The sequence below is a fragment of the Amblyomma maculatum genome, chromosome 2 (genome assembly GCF_055883805.1).
Source record: "Amblyomma maculatum isolate TAMU_Amacu chromosome 2, ASM5588380v1, whole genome shotgun sequence".
In the NCBI taxonomy this organism is placed as follows: Eukaryota; Metazoa; Arthropoda; class Arachnida; order Ixodida; family Ixodidae; genus Amblyomma; species Amblyomma maculatum.
In genome coordinates this window covers 64,706,390-64,732,127 of record NC_139345.1, presented here as the reverse complement: position 1 = coordinate 64,732,127, position 25,738 = coordinate 64,706,390, and the positions used below count along the sequence as shown (strand labels likewise).

The 25,738-nt window shown below is 44.9% G+C and overlaps 1 protein-coding gene across 1 annotated transcript; it reads left to right on the top strand.

The window, feature by feature from the left end:
• The first annotated feature begins 594 nt into the window (after positions 1-594).
• On the top strand, positions 595-25,738 carry LOC146198834 (snake venom 5'-nucleotidase-like). Its single transcript, XM_084591985.1, has 9 exons — positions 595-792; positions 4,778-4,915; positions 8,580-8,805; positions 12,973-13,158; positions 14,230-14,430; positions 17,092-17,352; positions 19,358-19,513; positions 22,426-22,617; positions 25,590-25,738. The coding sequence occupies exons 1-9, from the start codon at positions 595-597 to the stop codon at positions 25,736-25,738; spliced, it is 1,707 nt and encodes a 568-aa protein (XP_084448111.1).

The window sequence follows — 25,738 nt, the reverse complement described above, 5'->3', positions numbered from 1 at the left end:
TGTAGGTCAGCAGTTAGTGGCAACGGGTGGCGGCAGTTTCGAGGCATCCGGGTTCGGCTTCGGTGCTCTGAAGGAGTGGTGCATCAGAGGTCGGCGTCGTGGTTACGTTGCATATAGTTTAGTGCGCAACCAATTTTCATTCCAAATGTTAGCTGTGGCCTCTTAAGATTCGGTTGCTATTCTCGCAATTTTTTTTAACCCACTAATCTCGGAAGCACATGCTGAGACGAAGAAGAAAACAAAATCAGGCTATGCATCGGGCGTCGAAACAAAATTTGTTCGTCGGTTGGAATTCAGTCCTCATTTGTCCGGCATGAAGACACTGGCAAGTTTCTTGGTATCTTCCGTGCACTCGCTGCTCTGGGCTAAGGACTATAATTCATCGCAAATTCGGCGCCCATGGCCGTGCAAGGAAGCCGATCTGCCTCTCCGTCCTGAATTCATTTGATGTCCAGCGGCGACAAAAATCCTCAAGAATACGTGTGGGCGGCCTCTAGCTCCTTCGTCCGTTCATCGTGCAAAAGGAAAGGAACAATCGCGACACCTTGATGTCGGCCGTATCGGAGCTCTTCCAACCGCAGTAGTGTGTCAGCTATGCGCTTCGCCGGGTTCTTCCTATGCGCCTTGTTGGCGTTTTTTCCCTTAAGTCACCGCGTCTGCGCCGACTTCACTCTTACGGTGTTGCACACGAACGATGTGCACTCGCACATTGACGAAAGCAGCAAGCACGGCGGTCTGTGCACCGGAGACCGGGACGCGTGCGTTGGAGGCGTCGCCAGGATAGTAACCAAGGTAAGTTGTTCCTCAAACGTTTTTGGCATTTTGCTGCGATATATACAATTGGCTAATATGTGAAGCCTGGGCGAGTGAAGTCCACCGGAGCTCCATCAACCGACCAGCCTCCACACTCCACAAATACCCGACCCGAGTGGCACTCACACACTAAAGGCTTGCGCAGCCGCAGAACAACAGAAAATGGGGACAAAAGTGAACTAAAAAGCGCATTGCGAAAGCCAGCTTTAGAAGTTCTACCAACCAGCCGTCCCCTCATTCCACCTAACGAGCTATAAGGCAGAAGGATTGCATATACATGGAAGCAAGTTTCTATCGGAGCCTCCCTGGACTGGCTTGGTGCTCAGGGCGAAGAACCATACGTGCCCGTTCGGTAGGCTATTCATGGGTTAGGCGCCTAACTGCGAAGCGGTGGCCGTGTGGAAGGGCACGCCGGGTGCCTCTGTCCCTCGTTAATAATTATAAATTATTGACGATGCGCCACTGTTGCGGCGCACACTCCCAGACACCCTTAGAGTGTGAGGGGGGAGGTGGGAGCGGGGGGTGTTTTTCCAGTCGCAAAGGAGATACCCTGGACTTGCGTGGCACGCTCAGCCGGAAGTCAGCTACCTGTAGCGACGGAAGGGGGTGGTCGTTTGACCCCCAGCTTTAGCCGATTCATGCCAGAGTAAAGGTCGGAGTCAGAATTACCGAACAAACCAAACCTTATACACAGGAAGAGACGATACAGAGGAATTTACAGAGGCCCACTGAAGACTGCAGACTTTATCGATGATGTCCTAATCAAGAAACGGGATTAGAGATAAGGCTGGGAAGCCATCGACTCCCTGTCATCCAAGGAAGAAAGCCGCTTCAGTTGGATGTGATCGCTCCAACGTTGCGAAAAATAAGAGTGGGTTCAGCTGCCGGTGCATGCAGTCTAGGGAGGGCTTTCTCTATGGATGGACGTCGCAGGGGAATCGCCGCTGACTTATGTCATCATAGGTAGGGCTACCTTGTCTAACCCAGACAGCGAGGATGCATGAAAGCGCTATTGCAAACTGTCTTCACTCCCCTCAGGGCAACCAGGGGCGTCGGGGAAACGCTCATGCCTACGGGCGTTTCCGCAGGCTGAATGAAGACAAAGTGAAAGCAGAACTGGTGCAAACACCCTCTTTGCTTCTGTTCTTAGTACCGCCGTGAGACCTAATGAGTGAGGGATGAAGCCTCCACTCGCGCTTCCTGTACACGTAGGCGGTAGGCCCTAGGTCCAGCAACAAGGCCAGCGTCAAAGCCGAGACGGTGAAGAAAAATTTATAGAATCCGGCTTTCGCATGAAGCGCGGCTCAGAAACAGTTACCGAAGTCGGGGGCGCTACGGCGTCTGGCAGGGGTGCACGTCATGGAATTGCACCACTGGTAATGCGGCCCCGCCTGCGCGAGCACGTGGATTGGACTCACGTGCACACGCGGCCAAAGCGGTGGCAGTAATTAACAGCTCTTCCACACACGGGGGCAGGGCTGCCAGGTTTGTTTGACAGCTCGGCAATGGCCCAACGTAAATGGGTACAGGAGCGGTCCCCGGCGTGGGTTTCCGCCATTTGTGGGACTTAGCTCCTGGGAAGTGGCTCGGCCTTGGCGATTCCATGTAAGTCCGGGAGATGCTGTTTGGCAAACTGTAACACTTCTTAAAACGTTGCGCCGATTGGCCAGTCATTCGTTCTGCCATCGGACAACCATAAGTTCGCCTCGTAAGGCAGAAGCCAATTATGTGGCCCTTTTTGACCGTGACCTCTTTCCCAAGCATTTCACCCCAAAGAGCCGAGCACCGTGCCGGAGGAAAGCTTGTACTCGTTGAAAACCGGTGAGTGCCTGGCGGTACCAAGGATCGAACCTTGTACTTCCCGAATGCAAGATGGATGCTCTACCACAAGGGTACAAGCTTTCCGCCGGCCTGGTGCTCGGCATTTTGGGGTCAAATGCTTGGGAAAGGGGCCATGGACCAAACCGTTGCACCGATGGGCTAGTGAATCGCTTCGCGCTCGGACAACCATAAGTCCGCCTCGAGTGCAGCAGCCCATTATGTGGGCTAGTTTTCCACTGGCGAGTCTTTGCTTGCCCACAGGCGACGGGAATTTCAGGCATGGGCTTTCCTTTCTCATGTGGTGCGCCCCTCAAGAGTCTGGCACTTGGCCGGGGGACCCCTGTTCCCATTAGCTTCACCGGTTGGGTAGACCGGTGGCAGTGGAAATGGAACCCACAACCTCCCGCAGCCGAAGCAAGAGCCCATGCGCGAAGCCACAGCTGCGGTTTATTAAGTTTTTTTTTTACCTGAATGATGTATCCTACAGCTATTACTGCTAAGGTCGTTGTCGGTTAGACTACTAACTGTTCTGCAACAAAAGTTTAAATATCTGTGTTTTAGCACTTCTCATTCACTCTTTGATAGGCCACTCATTCGCTAGTTTCCTCCTTTATCTGTGTATGTCTGGGTGAACTGAAGATCTGACCATCATATGGTGATTAGATCGCACCCTACTGGAAACTTCTGAGTCCTGCAAGATGGCAGCATGCGAGCACAACATTAGGTGTAATTCGTTTTAGTCAGTTATCGCGTTTGTTAAATTAAGTAGTAAAGGTCCTTAAGCGATTCAGTACTCCGAGTTCTTCTAATAGCTCCCATCTGCCACTCTTCGAACGTGTATGCCTTGGTCACCCACCGTTGGGCCTCACGGTTGCTTCTTGCGTGCGTTGGCACCATGGCATCAGTACAGTCTTCTGTGCTTTAGAGGCATAACTTCAAAATCCTTATCAAGAAAGAAATGCGACATCGGTCACATGGTCACCAGACAGAAAGTACCATTACTACATCTCTCAGTGCGTCCCTGTCGCCACATCTGGACACCTCCAGAGGGACGTATTCCCACCAGCTATACTACCCGAATATATGCCTCCTTGTACGCAGGCAGACATGTATACGAGTCCGCAAACGACGCCCTGAAAGAATGACACAAAGCACAATGTAAAGGCATCGGCAGCTTCTAATGTTATCGCATTGTCAACAAGTAATATATAATTAAGGGCCATCTGCATTGTTGTTGCTGTTTTTTTTATTTACTCGTCATCGATTCTATTATTAAGTGACGGTAAGTCGGTGAAGACAGAACACGAGTGATGGAAATTAGATTATTAATAATTACAGCAGACAGCCTAGCGCGAGCGCTCCTGCCCGCGCCACTGTCCCCTTCTTCTTGCTCTTCCGTGATAATGTCTTATCACGGAAGAGCAAGTCATTATAACTGAATTTCGGCGCATAGGTGTATACTACATTGGGTATCTTCTTTCATTAAGTCTAATTGCGATAACTGCCACCACCTCGTTAATGGCATATATCTATGTTTTATGTTGCTGTATTATTTGTCAAGAAATCCACGCCAAGTTCGCGTTTGTACGCTATAACACTACCGCATAATAGAGGTAAACCCTTTAGCACTGTATGCGCATCTCCTCCCTACTTATTGAAGCCTATAACATTGAGGTGCGGGAGGGGGAGGAGGAGATGAAGCAAAGAGAATTAACCCAAAGCATGGTATAAGCCTCCGTGGTGGAGCGGTTTAAGGCACTGGGAAGCGGTTCCCTTCAAATGATGCGGAATAAGCAAAGCCAGCCTGAATTCTATTCTAGAACATTATATGGCAAAAGCGTTTTTCTGCTTTATGCTATCTGGAAAAAATATTTCAAAATGTTTCAGAACACTGTCAGCTTCGCCAGATTAAGCGGGTTACGTTCTACTGAATTAGCTAATATGGGTACTAAAAACATTTAACGTTCTAACCTGTGGCTCTGTCATAGACAAACTTTAGCAGAAAATTGATTTCTAGAGGGCAATACCAGCATCCGATTGGCGCTAGCAACTGTTCATTGGCTCGCCCAGAATCACTGCGAACGTATCGCTTTTTTGTGCATTAGCCCCTATGTTCCTAAAAGGATTGATTTTGTGCTTTCAGGTAAAAGAGATCAAGAAAATGTATCCTGACGCCATATTCGTAAACGCGGGGGATTTTTTTCAAGGTACAGCCTGGTACACTGTGCTCAAAGCAACACTGGTGTCGGAAGTCATGACAGCAATGGGATACGACTATGCGGTACGTCACCCCTTTCGTTGTCGGCACATTCGGGACTCGTTGTTTTTCGCAGCTGCAACACACGACAATATTTCAAATTCACAAGAGATCATTTTCTTTCAACCTCCCCCCCCCCCCCCCCCCAATCCGGTCTTAACTGTTGATGACTGTCACGTGCAGTCGCCGAGAAAATGACAAAAATTTTGTCACAAGTATAAAACTAACTACGCACTTGTAAGGTTCCTGTTTTCTCTTTTTTTTTTTCCTACTTACTCCATAGTTCCGAGAGCAGCACAATCAGGTTTATAACTCCGCTCCACCCCTATCCAATATTATTTATTTTTACAGTTATTATTCTCAGACTCTTTCTCACTTGAGATGCGGTTAATAGCAAAGGATTGGTCCCAATCTTCATTTCTACCCGCATGCCAAGAAACTTAAATGGTTGGTTGTTTGGTTGGTTCACAGGAAGAGAAAGGCGCAGTATCTGTCACACTTGCTCTGTGGACACCTGAACCGCGCCGTAAGGGAAGGGAGGAAGGTGGGAGTGAAAGTGGAAAGTGAGAAAGGGGAGCCGTAGTGGAGGGCTACGAAGTAATTTCGACCACCTGGGGATCTTTAACGTGCGCTGACATCGCACAGCACACGGACGCCACTTCGTTTCGCCTCCATCGAAACGCAGCCGCCGAGGTCGGGTTCGAACCCGGGAACTCCGGCACAGTAGTCGGGCGTCTTACCACTGCGCCACCCCGGCGGGGCAAACTTAAACCACGCCGATTTAAAATAACAGATTTGTTTTAACTTGATGCAGAGTCCTATTAGCAATGCGTGAGTCCTTGAGAGCTTAGGTTTCTTATTTTCACAACAAGCGACACTACACTGTAATAAGTTTTAATTCGTGCGAAAGATTATCTCACACGTAGCACTTACGAACATTCGGGTCGTCAGCGTGAATGCGCAGAACATAGTGGGCCTTTGAAACAGTTCCCATATATTCGCTCACGGGCCAAACCCGTAATTTTACTTCTCGCATGCTCCAAGCTACGAAGCATAAGCAATTATTACGATTCTCGCTCGCCGAAGCGTAAGTCGCTCATCAAACAATGAACTCACAATCGCTGGAGCATTGTGTCCTGTTCATGACCGATAATTGGTCCTCGAGACTTCCAGTTTATCCTTTGATCCATACTTGCCTGCGCAAGAAAGTGAGACTTATATAATGGCGTGCGTTATTAAAAAAATATTTGAGAGGACACTTAAGCTTCGCATTTAAGAGTATGGCACAACAGCATTAGTATTCTTTTAGTGACTCTCGCTTTCGCACACTAACGTGCTCCGGGCATGCACTTTGCTACCCACTTAATTATTATTTTCTTAATTAGTACCTCTCTAATCTCTCGCATACTTATTATTATACAGTCGTAAGCTCCCGCATCACGCAAAAGTCCGCGTAACATAACTATAAAACCCTGTCTTAACGAAGTCTTACGAACGGGCCCGCTTGGCTTAGGGTAGCGTACCTAACACTGGATCCAATGCCAAAGGTGCAGGATTTGATTTCCAACTTGCCTACCATCTATTTTCTTTTCAACGCAATTTGTTTACCTTTAAGTTCCACCTTTAAGTTCCAAAGTCAGCTGGAGAGGATCAGATAACTACAGATTTGCTGAAGGACGGGGGGGATATCGTGCTAGAAAAACTGGCCACCCTGTATACGCAGTGCCTGGTGTCATCGACGGTACCGGAAGCATGGAAGAATGCAAACATTATCCTCATTCACAAGAAAGGGGACTCTAAGGACCTTAAAAATTACAGACCAATCAGCTTACTGTCTGTTACGTATAAGGTATTTACTAAGGTAATCGCCAATAGAATCAGGACAACCTTAGACTGCAATCAAGCAAAGGATCAAGCAGGGTTTCGGAAATGGTACTCTACTATCGATCATATCCATACCATCAATCAGGTGATAGAAAAATGCTCGGAATATAACCAGCCCTTATACATAGCATTCATTGATTACGAAAAAGCATTTGACTCAGTTGAAACCTCGGCGGTGATGCAGGCATTGCGAAATCAGGGGGTAGACGAGCCGTACGTGAAAGTGCTGGAAGATATATATAGTGGCTGCACAGCAACCATAGTTCTACATAAAGAAAGCAATAAAATTCCCATAAAGAAAGGTGTTAGGCAAGGAGACACAATCTCCCCAGTACTATTCACAGCTTGTTTAGAGGAAGTATTTAGAGACTTGGAATGGGAGCAGTTAGGGATAAGGGTAGATGGAGAATACCTCAGTAATCTGCGATTTGCTGATGACATTGCCTTGCTAAGCAACTCGGGGGATGAACTGCAAATAATGATTGATGACCTAGACAGAAAAAGTAGAATGGTAGGCTTGAAAATCAATATGCAGAAGACTAAGGTAATGTTCAACAGCCTCGGGAAGGAACAGCAGTTTACATTAGGTAGCGAAATACTGGAAATAGTAGGCGAATATGTCTACTTAGGACAGGTAGTAACCGCAGATCCAGACCATGAAAAGGAAATATCAAGAAGAATAAGATTGGGATGGAGCGCATTTGGCAAGCACTCGCAGATTATGACTAGCAGCTTACCGGTATCGCTCAAGAGGAAAGTGTACAACAGTTGCATCTTGCCTGTACTCACCTATGGGGCTGAAACGTGGAGGCTAACCAAGAGAGTTCTACTTAAGTTGAGGACAACCCAGAGGGCTATGGAACGAAAAATGGTAGGGGTAACATTAAGAGATAGAAAGCGTGCAGAGTGGGTCAGAGAAATAACTCAAGTTAATGACATTCTAGTGGAAATTAAGAAGAAGAAATGGACATGGGCAGGACATGTAGTGCGAAGAAAGGATAACCGATGGTCGCTGAGGGTAACAAACTGGATTCCAAGGGAAGGAAAGCGTAGCAGGGGGAGGCAGAAAGTTAGGTGGGCGGATGAGATTAAGAAGTTCGCAGGGGTCAAGTGGATGCAGCTAGCACAGAACCGGGTTAAGTGGAGAAATATGGGAGAGGCCTTCGCCCTGCAGTGGGTATAATCAGGCTGATGATGATGATGATGATGAAGTTCCACCGCTCCCACCCAGCATTTCAACGAATCCAAATTTTCTCAACACGCCAGCTCCGTCGGGTTCTCTGTTAAATGGGGGCCGCAGTGGGGTCGCGGTAAAATGCATTTCCACTTTGACTTTTGGCAAGACATTATTCAGAACTTATCAGGCATTGAGGCACTGCTCCATCATCGCGTTATATAGCAAAAAATTATGCGCACAAACTTACTCACAGTTTAGCATTACATCTCCAGCAGCCTGTGTCGAATATACAAGCAATTAGAAACAAATCTTTAGATCTATCAGAAAAAATGCAGAGCATGAAGATTAATATGCGTGATCATCTCCTGCAGGCACATCTTTCTTAACCTTAAAGGGTACTTTAACACCTTAACCTTCGTCAACAAGTCATTGAAATTCGTCGTGTCCTTTCTGCGAGGTGTCCAACGCTTTAGCTTTTCGTTTTAGCTGACACCGTGTTAAATTTCCATGCTTTATTGTTACTACCACTATGCGAAACCTTCTGCAAGGAAGCCTTTACCGTGCACTTGGGCGAGCTCGAAGCCTTAATATATCCTGAATTCTAGCGTTCTCGTGTCCCGTCTGCAGTGCCTTGGGAACCACGAGTTTGACAATGGACCTTCTGGACTGGCTCCATTTCTCGAGAAAATCTCTCGATCCCACATGAAGATCATCAGCTGCAACACTGACTTCACTCACTCGAGCAATCTGCGTCACGTCAAGCTGCCAAAGTCGGTTATCACAAAGCTGCAAGGCACGACGGTCGGAATCATCGGCGCTGTCACAGAGGACACCAGGTTTCTTTCGAACCCAGGTGAGAAGACCTCAAAGTAAAAACATTCAAAAATGACCAGAGAATAGTGACTATGCAACATAATGGACTGGCTACTCACGGCGGTTGTTGTGCTAATGGTAACTATCTCATCCTCCTGGCGCCCCTCCGCGATGCCTTCTTTCCAGAGTCCATGCAGCACTTGGGTCCCGCAGTTTTTCTTTCCCTCTGCCCCACAGTACGTGTTCAACGTTATATTACACCTGCTATCAAAGAAAATGAACCACTTACTGACACCTGTGGTTTGTGGGGTTTAACGTTCCAAAGCGACAATTTCCCTGGTGCGAAATTCGCGAGATTTCCCCGCCGCGGTGGTGCAGTGGTAGGACGCCCGACTACTGCGCCGGAGCTCGATTAAGACTGCCGGCGGCGGCGTTTCGATGGAGGCGAAATGAAGCGGCGTCCGTGTTCTGTGCAACGTCAATGCAAGTTAAAGATCCCCAGGTGGTCAAAATTACTCCTGAACCCTCCACTACGACACTGCTCTCTGTCTTTCTGCTTTCTCTCCCACCTTCCTCCCTTCCCTTACGGGGCGGTTCAGGCGTCCAGAGAACAAATGTGACAGATACTGCCCTTTTCCTTTCCTGTGAACCAATTATTATTTATTATTACTACATTTTAGAGCGGCTATATTAGCGTCCTTGAGATATATAGAGGGAAATAATTTGAGATGTATGTATTTATGTACCGTCTTTGCCAAAAGTAACCAGATTGTGGGTTTCGCTTCTCGGACGAGTTGCAGAGAATTCGTATCACTTATAAAGCTGGAAATATGTGAAAAGTAAAGTTGAGCTCCTGTCCTCACTTATTAACAATTTGTGATCCTCTGGAATTCAACGTCGGCTTCAAAATACAAGCGAGAAGCAAAACATGCAGCCTGGTTACTTTTGGCAAAGACGGTACGTATACGTACGTATGTATGTAGACATTTCGACCACCTGGGGTTCTTTAACTAGTGCCCCCAAAATAAAACGGAGCACACGAACGAAGAAAATTTCGTTTCGCGGCGCGTTCTGCAAGCGGATGCACAGGCATGTGTATAGCTTGGGTGGGACATCCGGACGTTCAGCTTGCCACTCTTGGTGTTCGCCTCATCAGGCAGCCCGGACGAAGGAGATAACTTTTTGCTCAGGTCCGTGCTCCGTTTTATTTTGAGGGCACTAGTACACTGTCTTGGTACAGCACCACACGGATGTCTTGCTTTTCGCCGCCATCGAAAAGCGGCCACCGAGGCCAGGATTCGATCCAGCACCCTTGTGCACAGCAGTCGAGCGCCGTAACCACTGCGCCATCCCAACGGGACTTGCCCACTGACACCTAAAAACAGCAACTGTCGCTGATGCGCACTTCGGTTATCTTGGTTTTTAAGTATCTATATTCAGCAACAAGCCATAACATGAACCAAACAGTTGATCAGGGCTATTGAGAACTTGCCCATAAGATTGCACATTTGTGGACCTGCTTATCTGCAGTACCGTTACCTCTGTTCAGGAACGCACTGATAGACTGACTGTGTCACAGCGTTAGTAGCGAGAAAAGAATTGAATCTTGACCGACATATCTAAGAGCACGAAAAAGGCTACTTAAATTATTTGTATTACATTTTCCACCGCCTTTGTTCTTTTCCACCCTTATTATTTCTGAAGGCGAGCTTTTAAAAGATATTATTGCATTTCTAAGGTTTACTTAGAAATTAAATTCACGCACCATTTTGATGAAAATGGTGACCCGGCAGATATTACTGCAAAAGCGTTTTAATTACAACGCCCAACTGAACAAAAGAGAGTTATACCAAATAATGTCATTGTTAGACTCAATCACACTTTCGCAAACTGTTGTGTGCACTTTAGAAGACCTGTTCACTCGTCTGGATAGGCTGAAAATAACGTTTTAAGTCGGAAGTTATAACTTGTCTCTTGAATGACATGAGCAGGACGTGCTGAAAGGAAGTGGTCCGCCGCAGAATCTCAGTGACTAGGAAGCTTGGCTACTGTGTCGGAGTACCCGGGTTCGAAACCCGGTGGCTGCGTTTCGATGGAGACGAAACGCAAAGGAGTCTGTGTGCTGCGCTATCTCAGTGCACGTTAAACACCCTCAGGTGGCTGGAAATTTTCTGACGCTTTCCACTTTGGTTCCTCTTTGTCTCTTTCTTCTTTCACTTCCACCTTCTTCCTTTCCCTTATGGCCAGGCTCAGGCTGGTGGGATATCCTGCACATTTCCTTTGTTTATTAAACAATTTGCATTTATTAACTTTATGAATGGCCACAACAATATAACGTGACTTCTTATCAAAATGGCGACACAACCGCTCTTATGCTGTGTTGAAGGCGGTACCGTACCATTTCACCTTCAATTTAGCATCTACTAGCCAAGCTGATAGTCAAGCTGCTAGTCAAGCTTGCGGCTAGTTTGCCTTTCCCAAAAAGCAAGCCAACTAAAGACTTTTAACATTTCGCCGAACTCTGTGCCAGTCGCGCAATGCTAAAGCACTAAGGAAAACCACGCCTAACCATATCAAACAGTGCTTTCGCACGTCTTAACGGTTTAAAAGGAGATAAACCTAAGCTTTTTTTTTTTTTTTTTTTTTTTATATATATACCTGATCGAATATAATGCGATGCACATCGTCTGTCATCACGAATATCTTACAAGGATTCAGCAGACCAGGGCAACGTTTCTTTTTTTTCGCTTGCATTTCAGAAAATATTGCTACTAGGTTTCTAACTTTGCCATATGAGCCTCCTATTTTGAGTATTCGCGGGGACAGGCCCATAGTGGCGCCTTCAAACGTAGGAGTCTGAAACAGAGACAGACACCTGCGGAAGCTGCATACAGATGGCGCTACCGCTGCGGTAATGTGTACGAACGCGGGTAAGCGTTCGTAATATAGTGCGCCCGCATTCCTGAGGGAGCGTACGGGCCTTTTCTTGAATTTGAACTTGTCCCCCCCCCCCCCCCTTCCTTCCAAAAGATACAAATGTCCTCGGACAGTTGATAAATTTGAAAACGCTTTCACCATTTCTCAAGAGTCCAAAATGGCATGATTGAAAAGGCACTACTTAGCATTATTTTCCCAGAAACCAATAAGAGCGATAAAATATAGAGATCGAACATTAATGCCTTGCTGCCACAAATTCATTTCCGTGGCTCATTGTTTGTTTGTTTTTTAGCGACAGAACTAAGGCTTCCGATAGGGCGAAAGCCCTTGTCTGTAAGTCAGTTTTTGCAGTCCGTCTCATATTGAAAGAAATAAAGTCGTGACTGCGTTTTGATCGCATGACTTCGCGAACGGGTCAGGTTCGCTGGCGACTGCACGAGAGCTGCCAAACAGCTCGGTCGTTAACAGCCGGGGAAATCCCGTGACAGCTGACACTTTGCGCGGGCTGAGCATAGAAGTAGACGAAGAAATTGCGATCGCGTTAGCTTGCTTCGGAACGGCAGCGAAGTTTGTCATCAGTGACAGCACAAATACCATACAAAATTTTATCAAGAGAAGGATCTCGCCCTCAGCGACCAGAATCATAGGCCAGAAAAAGTTGGATATGATAATTCAGATAATTTGGACTTAGGCGAACGAAGCCTCCCACGTCAACGAGACGGCTCACGAGCTGGCTCGAGATCTCTACTGCCGAGCCGTTACAGGGTCCCTCGATGATCGAGGAAGCGAAAAGTGCATGCTAAAATATGTGGAGATTCCGCAGCACTATAGATCGGATCTTCGCATAATATAGAATGACGAATAGAGGGATTATTATAATTTCCTTTACTTTCTCAGTTACCCAGTATATGCTGTTTCCTATATTCGTGAACTTAACCACCACATATTGGAATGTCGTGCACCAGGCACGTTGTGTGATAAATATATCGTTGTTTAGAGCCTATGCTTCCCAACCGGATTTCACTGGGGCGCATTTAGCGATTTTTGACACCTATAAGTCAAATTTAGGCCTCTTAAATGAATTCCGAGATACTCCGATCTGAATGTATTCCCTCACCGTCATGTCCTGAAAAGTAAGAATGGCAAAAAAAAAAAAAGAAAAAAAAAAGAAAATGTTCGAGAAGGTTTTGAAAGTCCGTTTTAAAACATTTGCAGCCCCATATTTTTGCGATGGAGACAGCCCGAGTAACCTTTCGTTTGCACATCCCAGGGACTGTTGGGTTTCTGGATGCCATGAAGTCCATTCAAAGGGAAGCAACGATGCTCAAGAAAATGGGCGTGAAGATTATAATTGCAATAACGCACGTGGGATACTTGAAAGATATTGAATTAATCCGGAATATCACTGATGTGAGCTTGATCATCGGCGGCCATTCAAATACCTTCCTCTACAACGGTACGTGTCATCGCATTTGACGTGTGAGCTTGTCACTTTGTCACCGATCTCAAACCCACCCTCTCAAACCTAACCCCTCATCCTAATCGACATAAATGTAAACCAGTACTGCATGCCCTGCGGTTCAATTAAACAAACAAATTTTGTTTACGGCAATGTCACTTTGTTTTATGCCAACAGAGTACATCTAATTAAGAAATAAAAGATTTTTTAATCATAACTCAAAGTTCATTCATCTTCCTTTGATGATGCTACCCGATTTCTGAACGGGCCAGCTGTATATTTTTATTTTCTGAATTTGCATCAGCAGTGGCATGCTTATCGGTTTACTGATGGGTAAAGCAGGCTATAAATATTTTCAGTGGTGCAAAAGTACCTGGTGGAATACTTGTTTGAACCTAAACAAGAGCGAGAAATACGCATCCTATAGCGCGGATTTTAACCACAGGGCACTCCTCCCCATTGAGAGATTTTTGTTTTTTGAAGGGGGGGGGGGGGGGGGGCACTCTTGTGCCAACTGGCGCGAATTCGTTTTTGTGAACCGTAAGTGGTAGCCACTTCCGGTTCCGGCGTTTCCACCAATCGGATGACTCGAAGTCAGGGAGATAACGACGCTTCTGGAAACGACGCAAACTCTAAATACAAGCTCTGGCCTACAACAGTAATTTTGTTTCATGAATGTCTTTTTTTTTTTTTCCTTTCGCAGCCCGTTTCTTAAAAAAGTCAACATTCTATTGTTATAGTCCAGACGACCATTGTAGCTTATCACTGCTCTACAGTAATGCAAGATGCCTGTTTTTGTTTTTTCGCCATTAACTTTAGATTCTTCTATTTATTTCTTTTTTTTTTTTCGTTGAGGTGTGCTAGAAGACAGTGGAAGACCGCAGTTTAGTTTCACTGACCTTATTACATATTAATTTCTACCCATGCTCCCCTAGCACCTTTACAACACTCACTCAGTCATTGCATGTGCCATGGAGGCTGAATTGGCCAGTATTTCAAGGTTGCCATCGCGTATCGTTGGTCAGCCGGCGCCGGCAAACCGGTAACTTTCAATGCGTGCCTTCATAGGGAAGGATCACCCGCCCGAGAACGAGCCTGTGGGGCCGTACCCCACGGTACTGACCAGGGGTGACGGTACGATGGGTCTCGTCGCTCAAGCTTTCTGGTTCGGAAAATTCCTCGGATTCCTCAGGGTCACCTTCGATGACGACGGGAAGGTGAAGTCCTGGTCGGGAAATCCAATCCTGATTAATTCATCGATCGCAGAAGGTACGAGCGCGTACGAATGTGAGGCGGGAACAGTTTGTTTGTTTGTTTGTTTGTTTGTTTGTTTGTTTGTTTGTTTGTTTGTTTGTTTGTTTGTTTGTTTGTTTGTTTGTTTGTTTGTTTGTTTGTTTGTTTGTTTGTTTGTTTGTTTGTTTGTTTGTTTGTTTGTTTTGAAAATTATGTGCACTTAAATGTCAAGCACGCCGCAAGCCTAGTCGCTGTTTTTGTCACGCGGAAGATGTGTCACGTAACCCGCTAGCTCCTTACGAGCATGTTTAAGGACGACCAGTTGCACACACGATGATCGTACAGCGGTGTCATACGATGCGTAGCCCTCTTGTTTGTGGATGACAGGGAAGGCTGCTTCTCAGAGACGATGCAAACGCTTTCACCCAATAATCTCAATGATCTTGTTTTCCACCCTTTCTCAAACTGTAGACTGGGTGCAAACATTATAAAAGTTTCTAAAAATATTTCAATTATGGTAATGCACTCGTCAGTTTACTAAAACACCTAGAAATAAAGTGTTCTATATGCTGGTGCTTTTAAAATGCTTTCTACAAGGATCATGCACGGATAGAATACTATGTACAAAGTGCATTGAACTTTAATATGCAATAATTCTAAACAACAACGATTCAAGTACAGAAATCAAATTTACTTATTTGTTTATTTTGAGCATAGAGGAGAAAGGAGCTGAAAACTAGCGGATCGGCTTAATCGCTGCAGGTCATGACGCCGATATCAGATAATTATTCATATATCTGCACACAACAGAATTATGCGACTCACGTAAAATGTAGACAACTCGTACAAATCACACTCCAACGTATCGTTGAAACTTTTAACGAAATTACCGCAGACATTGGCAAACTATTGTGTGATCGACATTTTACATTCCGGTTCCCGCTCATTTCTAGTATGATGCGTTTTATATCTATTGGCTGCTATCGGGTGGCAGCTATGAATATTAAGTTATGTCATTCGATTATACAGTCTTATCATTATTAGGTTGCTTTTACGTGCTTACCCTGCTCGATTCACTTCTCTGTGCAGCTTGTCTTGACGCCGTTTCATAAATTGGCAAGTTTTCGGAGACCATTTTATTTTTTTACCGTTTACAAAGTTTTATTTTAAAGCCTGCGTGAGATAAGCCACTGCGGTCTGTGCTGTAGCGTTTAAGAGCAAGGCAAACATAGTGTACGTGAGATAGCTTGATGGTTAGTTACATAAAATTAGTTAATAAAGATTTCTACTTTTTATTTTCAGAGCAATGCTACACTGCGAAATTGAAGGCCATCGACATCAAAGGCTGGCACCATTTTTAAGTTCTTTTAATCGGCAGTGTGGCTCGAAATATAGAATTTCATAAATACACATTTTAAACTCGCTGAGGCAGCTGTCAGGAATTGCAAAATTTTCTAATGATTCGTTATGTGCGATGATGACGGCAAAACTGTCTTTAACTTTTTACACATCATAGGATACACCAACAATATCTTTATTTCATACATACAGAATACCATCGACATTATTTTCTGAATGCGCAATTCTGGAAAGCCACCTCAGCAAGATTTCAAATTCTCATTGTTGGCGTTCGATATTTCAAACCACATTGCCGATTAAGCAAATTAAAGAACGGAGATCACCTTCGATAATGACTGCCTTTAATGTCGCAGTATATTTCCCGTTTAAATCATACGTTGAAAAAGAAAACGAATTATTGAACATATTAATCCTCCAATCATCATTCACTGTCACGTTCTTTCATGTTGTGCGTATTGCTATAAAATCCACCAGCACAGACATTTAGACGTAATTTTTAAGATACAAGTTTGTATGCAGTTAAAAACTTTACAGTGGAAACTACTACAGACAAGCATCCTCCCACAAGCACAACTATCAGCAGTATCCGACTTTCGCCGCCCGGCCCTCTGTGATCCAAAAATTGCCCTGCCTACGCATAGCATACCTCGATATGGAATGGTGCCCCGCCTGCACGGCGAAGAATCTGACTCCACAGCTGTGTTAGCAATGCCGCCAGCGCGGTACTGCGCCTCGACTGCCCGCACACCACCTGAACGTGGAACAAGCGGTGCGTGCAGGGAGCGCCAGGTTCATATCACGAGGAATGGATAATATCCACTGTACTCTCTATCTACAACTACATCACCCTAGAACATCCGATCAATTCGCCACTTATACAAAACCATTCGTCAGAGCGTGCACCTTCCATTGATATCAACGTGCTTATTCTCCTATCACCATGAACCGTAAAGCACTGTGGACGGACGTTCACAAACACCGTCGTGACCTGTAGCAACCGGCTCAAAAAATATTAGTCGGAGCAGTTGTTAAAGGCGCAACTGCACCAGAAAGAGCAAGTCTGCGTTACGAAGAAATAAGGTTGTGACAGAAGCAAGAAAAGCTAGCCTCTAGCTCTCTAAGAGCATTAATGTTAACATGAATCGATATGCTTTTCAGTCCTGAGCATTGCCTTCCAACTCAAAAAAAACATCAACAATTCTTCATTTCAATCTCAGCGCTCAGTAACAGTGCTTCTAAGTTTGGTGACGGCGTACATCAGTTTATCAGCTCACGTTTACTTGATACACCACATTGTGATCCCACAAGGTCAATCGGATATTTTTTATCGTTTCCCAGATCCACACATGCTGCGCGTGATAGAGCCGCACCGTGAGACGGTGTACGACGCTATGCGTCTACGCGTAGGCAGCTCGCGGGTGTCTCTGGAGCACGCCAGGGACGTGTGTCGCCTGCGTGAATGCAACCTGGGAAATGTGGTGGCCGACGCCTACTTCAATTACTATGCCAACAAAAAGCCGCGCTCTGATGGAGTCTGGTCGAACGTGAACGCGGCCGTCGTGAACGGAGGGAGCCTGCGCGCGCCCATCCCGAGGACACGTGAGTGACACAGCCAGCACTATGTTTTGGTTACTATGTTTTGGTTACCAGCATTTACCCTAAGGAAATCGGGACCCAGGGAGGGAGGGAGGGATGGAGGGAGGGGGAGAATGGAGTCACGTGTGATGCTTGGAAGCTGACTATTCGGAAATAATGCTGTAAATAAATATTTTAAGCAATAAAGCCTATAAGCACCGAATTTTTTTTCCCTCTTGATTTCACTTTTTCTCCATCCCGTTTCTCAGCTTGACCCTCCTTAAACGGCACTGAAAGTATCGCAGTCTCGCCGCAAACAGAACCTTTCAACCGCAATTGGAGATTAACAAATCAGGATGCACAAAAGCCCATCGACGTCGCTGTTACTGGCCAATTTGGCAAGCAAAATGAATGCATCCGCATCTAATTTTCGCGCCGATTCTAGAGACACCGTGACACCACCATTCAGTTCCAGACGTTGGCAACCCGTCCCTTTCGGTAAGATCCTCAATAGTTTTAATAGACTGGCGGATTGGTTTCAGGTCCAATTTTGTCGCTCATTTATGCACGTTTGGCTGCTGACCAAACGTCAACATTGCCAGAACCAAAAATCAATTTTTACTGAATGCGATAAGTGGGTTAAGTTCTTTTTCATCAAAATGCATGGTTTCCAGAAACAATATATGTAACTAAATAGTCGAGGTCCACAAAATCAGACTATATTTGCATCAGAAGGAGTTGGTCAGTGTCCCATCCTCTTTCGACGTTTACTGCCAGTTAGGCAACATCACAGCTTGTCTACTTTCTCCTTAACAACGAGGAATCTAGTTTCAGGTGACAACTTTCGAAACAAATGCACACAAAGCGGAAGTCCAGCTTGACCTGCAACTCCACCACCGCGAATTTCATAAATATTCGACTTCTATTTTCGCAGCGCAAAATGCTTTCAATACGCTCAGAATTCCTGACCGGTACGTGAAAGGACAAACTAAATAAGTTTAAGGAAGCAGTTATTTCACTCAACTGCGCCGTTTTCAGGAAATCGCGCAATTCTGGGCATAAAATATTCGGTATTTGCGTGCACCCAATTTAAATTCACAGACCTCATACACACGCTGCGCCTCAACAGCTCTACAATTGGTTCTGCTCTTGTTCCTGCAGTGTTCGTTTTATTCATCCGTAAGCAATAAATGGCTATGTTTGAGGACTTTGTCACCAGAACTTTGTTGGCAGTACTGCGTCGAAGTGAGGGGAGATAGGAAAAGTGAGTGGTTGTAGTCGATAGTGGATGAAAAAATGTCGCCAGGGAAAAATTTGGTGCACGTAAGGTCATTAGTGATTAATTAGATCCAATTAAGTCAGCTAGACATCGAAATAGCCAAACGGGGTAATGTCAACGCCTAAAGGGATCACACGGTACCTCACTTTCGTTCCAGCGGTACCTCACTTCCGGCCACGTGACCTATGAGGGCGTCGGAATAATGACGTAGTTATGTCGACATCGGATGTGATGTCAATGTGCGACGTCATAATACTGGAAATGGACGTGTTTGGACATGAAAGAGTCGAATAAGTGAGTTAAAGTGATCAGAAATTGTGTAAACGGTGATAATTAATCACACGAAGTATAATTAAAGCGTACATAAGGGCGAAAGGTTGTCGAAAAATACATAACGAGTATATGACGTGAGTGAATGAGTAGCCCTTTAATTAATCAAACGGAGTTAGCACTAACGCCTATTCGAGGGAGAGGGGTAGTAGGGTCAGGGAGGTCACATTTCGATGACAATGTCTGCCTCACGTGCAAACTCACTGACGTGAGAAAGATGCGGTTGCTTTATTAGCGTCATGGCGCAGCCTAGCAACGCCTGATATGCTTATGCATTCCTCCAATGAGAGTGGCCGCAATTATCTCTTTTCCAAAGATAGCCACGCACTACCATTTCAGCTGCTCTGCACTATTTTCTTAATCATTGGCTTTTAATTTAGTTATCTTTTGTCGTCAATTATTTCTGCCTTTATTTTACAGACAGCGTCACCATGGGGGACATTTTGACAAGCTTACCTTTCGGGCAGAACATCATTGTTGCAACATTGAATGGAACGAGTCTGAGAAGAATGATGGCATTTTCGGTATCCAACTACAATGCATCGTCACCAGCGGGTTGCTTCCTTCATGTGTCGGGTGAGAGCCACGACCAACCGAAAATAATTCATTCCTCTGATCTGTAACGCATTAACCTGTTTTAAATGCATTTTCTTCCTTAAATTCAAACTCAACTATATTCTCACTGCAATTCAGAAGGTGTTGAGATTGTGTGTTCTTTTATTTTTCTAAATCGGCGTGAAACATTTTCTGGCAGATGGTTATTCACAAAACTCAAATGATTTAATTTCAGCATTTCACGGACGCGTGGAAGCGTATAGACGCTTTCTTGTACAATGACCTGGTGCAGTGGATCAGTGGTTACGGCACTCGACCGCTGAACCCAATGATGCGAGAACAAATCGCGGCCGCAGGGTTCGCTTTTATACAGAGACAAAAAGCAAGGCACCCGTCTGTGCTGTGCAGTGTCAGTGCACGTTAAAGAATACCGGATGGTCGAATTTCTAAAGCTTTCCACTACCTAGTCCCTGATAGCCTGAGTCGCTTTGGGACGTTAAACCCTATAAAATGAACCAAACCTTTCATGCACAACATTTTTTGCGTGTTCTCATAAAACGCTTACATGAAGTAGACTGAATCATTCATTGGGCGTTAGTATATGCAGTAACACAGAAGAACGGCGGTATGACGGTATGGGGGAGCGAAGGGGGGGAGCGAAATGGGGGAGCGAAAGAGTATGACTGCCAATATTGTACTAGGATTGCATTTTCTAGTCGCGTGTACTCCAAATTTATTCTTCTGCCCCTTTGTCAATCGGCAACACGTGACAGCCGACAAGCAACGTCATTCGCTGGCTCTTGTGTCAGAGACAATTACTGGCTAAAGGCAAAACGGCAAAATTGTCCTATGGGAAAAGACTCAGAAAATATGGAGCCGGTGTGGTAGGGCGTACATATTCCCAGGTAAAGCAGTAACCCCCGTGGACCTAGTTCGTAAGGGTGAGGTTACGGGTAAGATGAAGATGGGTTGCAGTGCATTCGCGAGCACTTCTTGTGTGATAAGCAGCCGCCTTGTGAGGTCGATCATAGGAGGCGTACTTCAAGGTTTTAGCACTAATTTACAACTCCGGCCTCACCTCATAACACTGCCGTTGGATTCGATTCTTGGAGCCTAATAAAATACCTTGTATTTTCATTAAAAGCATCCGAGTGTATCGGGAGAAGGTTGTTAGGAGCAACGTAAGAAGCCGAAGGCCACATGGAAGAGTTTAGCAGAAGTGTGGCTAAAAATAAGGTCGAAGCAAAAGACTAATGCGGAGAAATCCTATAGCCTCTTAAGGTGAACGGAAAAAGCACGTATTCGGGGGTTGGGCATGTTTCACCAGACGTCTTGAGTTAGCTGGGTAAACAAGGTCAGTAAGCAGAACTGGACAGGTGGCCGGCGGCTGACGCGGGACAAGGTTAATTCTAGACAAATGAGAGGAACAAGTCTTCCTAGAGCCAGCATAACCTGTTGGTAATAATAAATTGGTTAAAAAGGTCCTCTTCATTGAGGTTTCTTGTAAATGGAGTCTTAACAGGAGTAAACGCATAAAGCGGTGATTTGAAGGAGGCCATGTACTTTTTTCGGTATCCCTCTAATCTGTTTACAGTAATGCTCTTTTTTTTTTTCTTGCTAGATGCCTGTCCGCTTTTGCATTCATTAAAGGGACACTAAAGACAATTTTTATGTTAGCCGAACCCGATAGTACTATATTTCGTGATATTGCTGTCACTTGTCCGGCAGCAAAAGATGCATTTATTGATGAGGTGTTGCGATAAGAAGTTGAGCAGTTATTTTTTATTTTTTACTGGTTCAATTCAAACAGTTCAATCCAGCTACGTAGTTGGATAAAATGACGTAATACAGACTCCGTGATTGCTGGCCTGTGGCGAGCTAGCAGCAGTCGAAATGAAATCATGAAAGCTACCGTTGGCCTTTGCGTCGTGCCGTCGTCAACAAAGTTTCGCTTGCATCAGCCGTGGATCCCGTTTCTGAATCCTACAACGATCGAAGTTCTCGCAACGACCGTTGGCATGCGCTTCAGCGGCCTCAACCCCTTAACCCAACAGATCGTGGTGCGATGGCTTTTGTGGGCTGAAGCGGCGCAGTTGAGCGGCGAAACAGGATCTTCCGAAAAGCACTTAGCCGTTTCAGCTGCCCATCAAAAACAAAACTATGCAAGCACGCCTATGCCGGAACACCACCGAAACTTAGAAACAAGCCGCCTGTGGCGCCTTTTCGCCGTCTTCTCCACGTGATAAAAGCGTGTTATTATGTTGGAGACAAAACCTACTGATCGATTCTAACATGCAGCGTAATTAAATTAGTCAGCCTCCGAGATTTATAGCGCATCACGTGACTCGCAGTTGCGAGCTACGGCCGTTTCGGTTGTGGCGGCGATACCTATCTCTATTCTTACTCTTTTCTGCCTTACTAGAACTTTGTTTTCCTTAAGAGTGGTCTCTTTGTGATCAGGAACTAGTATTCTGTTGATGCAGCCCACTTCACTTTTCTGTTCAGTGTCATTTTGATAAGGTTGTCCTAATATCTTTACAGCCCCTTCATGCACATCTCAAAAAAAATTAAGCCGCGAAGTATGCATGAAAGCCTGTTGGAGTCACGACACGAGGTCATTTAAGCGCGTCATACAGACTCCTATAATGCAGAATGCAGCCTTATTTGTTAATTTATGCAGTGAATTGCTAGTTCTTTAAACCGTGTTCGAGCGTCACATTTCTTTTTCCGCTCACACTAGCGGACTCAGCACATAACGCCTGTTGGCAATGACGAAGCAATAACAGATGAAGTTCAAATAATACACATCAAAAAAGTGATAAATAAAAACGTGGGAGAGAAATTACCTAACTATAATTTTTCCTACATTCGTGTTGAGTTGGCACGATATGCGGCGCTAACTTTATCTCATCGAACTGCTCACTTTCACCCAGGGATGCGGGTAGAGTTTGATATGACCAAACCGCCCAATGAACGGCTGACCCTCCTCAAAATTCTCTGCACCAAATGTTACGTGCCGGTGTACGAAGATGTTAAGGATGACGCCGTGTATAGCATTGCAACGACGAACTTTTTGGCCAAGGGAGGAGACGGCTTTGACGAGTGCTCCAATGTCAGCGAGGGAGGTGAGAGATTCAACGCGAGCACGTTTCAGCTTCCTCTTATGTGTATTGCTCATGAAGCGTTACCTATTCCGGCTGGATTCATCAGGCTGTTGTAGTCAAAACTACATCACAGATATAGTTAGTAGCCATAACAGAGACATGAACCGATCAATGTCACTTTTTCGAATACAGGGCATCTTAATCTTACCTTTCTTGCACGGATAAAAAGCGAATAAACTTTTCATTCAAATACGGGCATCTGGCCGCATGGTTGTGACCATGACGGCACTGCTGAGTAGTTGTTCCCTCACTTGACGTTTACTTCCCTTTGAGCAGTTCCCCTCACTATGGTGACGTGATGTTTTTCGTGGCAGTTTAGCTCTGAAATATGCGGACACCATATTCACATCGTTATCGTCTGCTGTCAGAGTCTGGAGAAATAAAGTTGATAGATCGCAATCTAAGTTTCTTAACAGCAGCTTCTTTTTAAACAAACCTTCATGGTTCCCTGTTTATAGAGCTTCAGTTAAGCCAAAGTTCTTGTGTATTAAAACAAGAGTTATACCGACACGCTTCAAGAAAATATATTCAGAGAAGGGACTTTTTATTCATTGCTTAAGACCGCGTCCTGCGTGATAATCGTCGAGCACAATTCTCGCAGCTGCACCCTGCTCTCTTTAATTGTTTAACAGTGCAGGCGCATTTATCCTTCAAGTTCATCCGCAAATATTATTTGCCCGGAACCACGCAAACTCCAAAAAAAAAAATATTCAGACCTTCAGGTATAATACTAAAGCCTTGTTTTTCAGTATAGTGAGAAAACATTTGAAACTATAAAGCGCGCTCTGACTGCGGGTCTCATCCTCTGCCATTTTGATGATAAAATTCCGACTATTTTGCACACCGACGCCAGTGGGCATGTCATTGGTGCTGTTCTCCTTAAACGCCAAGAATGCTATACCTAAAACGTTGTTGCCTACGCAAGCCGTTCGCTTAGTCCTCGGAACAAAACTACGCTATTACTGAGATAGAATGTCTCGCCGTCATCTGGGCTGTTCAAAAATTTCGCTCTGTGTACGGCCGTCACTTCACGGTCGTCGCTGACCACCACGCTTTATGCTGAGCTGGTTATCATCTGTGAAAAACTTGTCCGGTCGTCTTGTCTTCAAGAGTACGACTTAACAGTAACTTACAAATCAGGCCAGCTGTACAAGCTGGCCATCCATTACTTGTGAGACGGGAAGAAGCACCGGCATGTTCACATTTCTATTGACAGACAAGCCGGTGCAGCAGCTAACAACCAGCAGCGGTTCGTTCACACTTCGTCTTCTCCAGACGAGCTGAACGATTATGATAAATACGTACAGACAAAGACGACATTCATCCACAGTGGTTACAATAGTAATGTCATGAAAATCACTGTGTAGACTCCAACAGCTGATGTAGAGGCGCCGCAGTTATTCGTTTCTTTTTTTTTTTTGTCGAATAGGAAAACATAGATCTGTATACTAGGCCCGAGAACGAAGACACACAAAATGTACGAATGCATGCGTCATAATACCAAGCACCCCACCACGGCATATTTAAGGCAGTGCCTAGGTTACCTTAGTATGTCGTTTAAATCTAAGGTGTGATCCGCGACAGTGCTATTAGTACCTGGGAAGAAAAATTTCGTCTTCGCATGTTGAAAATTCTCAAAATCTGATTTAACTCATATCATGATGGCCCATAGCCACGAGCAGAAGCTGAAATTTCTGCAGGGAAAGTGACCATCACGACATAGTGCTTACTTCCTTTATGTTCGCTGCTGTATCACACTCATCACACAAATGTACGTACTGAAAGCTAAATATTAGGGATGTGCGAATATTCAAATTTTCTTGAATCGAATACGAATATGGGAAAAAAAGATGCCTTCGGATATCGAATATCTGATCAGTAAAAAATATGAAAAATTAAAAATAGCAAACATTGTTCAATCTGTTTATTTCAAAATTCATGCGATATTTGCAAATAAAACTAAACTAGAATTGCACAGGAGCATATACCCTACTGAAATATCCGGTATGCATTTTTTTAAAGGATTCCAGATACCAGTTTTTTGTACAGGAAGGACCTGTATGAAACCGGATGAACCTCTCCTACTGCTGTTGAATACAACAAGTTCTTATTATGTCAGCCTTCTAGGGGCCAGAAAAGATGCCCGAATTAACTGAAAGGTCCAATTATGAAATGGACCTGATAAAACTGACAAAAACCGTTTTAATCACAATAATTTTATCTAATGGCACTTACACGAAGTTGTTTGCATTTCAAATGAAACATAAGTGCAAATGAAACATAAGTGCCTCAAGTTTCGTCAAGTTTTGTGAAGTGCTTCGCTTTGCGCACGCTGTCGGGAGGGCCTTTTTTTCAAAAGAGAAGGCTCACATAACGGTCCATTCGCGTTTTGAGGATGCTTCACTGCATAGTTGCTGCGGTCAAGCATTGCGTTGAAGAGCTTAGTGTGATGAAAATGTGGTGGACACAAAAATGTTCGGTGTGTTCGGAAACTTTCGAATACGAATACAAATGAAATTACAAACATATTCGACTCGTATGCGAAATTTTCAATATTCGCATGCCCCTACAAAATATGCAATACATACTCGTGCTGAGCAGCACAAAATCTTGTTTTGATGCTGCTGCTGTTACACCTAATTCATATGTTTGGTGCCAGATGCTGACAGTACTATTACTTGTTTACCTGAAAAAACGCGAATATGAAGCATTTACTAGCTTGTAGTCAGGGTGATGGGCAAACTAATGTATAGTGAAATATTTTTCTCCAGTGCGCGTCTTGGTTAACTAAAGATGCGCGTTTACCGCGTCAGTGTTCAAGAACTGTGGCAAGGCAATCAGTCCATGAAACATTGCGTCACCTTGTATTTTTCTTTTACGAGTGTGTTATGTCTGCCATGAGGGGTCACGAAAGTCTCTTTTTTTGTTTCAAGGTCCAGTTGAGTACGAGCTTCTTGTAGATTACGTGAAGCAGATGTCTCCGATCAAAACAGGAATTGAAGGGCGGGTCATACTACACGGAATACCTGTAAATCCCGAAATACAAGAGAAACCCGAGCCGACGGACCAGTACCTGGAATAA

What these genes read in the sequence shown, in the direction of transcription:
- LOC146198834 (XM_084591985.1), top strand. Translation starts at nt 595, where the DNA reads ATGCGCTTCGCCGGGTTCTTCCTATGCGCCTTGTTGGCGTTTTTTCCC. An exon ending in CAGGTTTCTTTCGAACCCAG is followed by an intron (nt 8,806 to 12,972) that starts GTGAGAAGACCT and finishes TGCACATCCCAG; the next exon opens with GGACTGTTGGGTTTCTGGAT. An exon ending in AAATACCTTCCTCTACAACG is followed by an intron (nt 13,159 to 14,229) that starts GTACGTGTCATC and finishes GTGCCTTCATAG; the next exon opens with GGAAGGATCACCCGCCCGAG.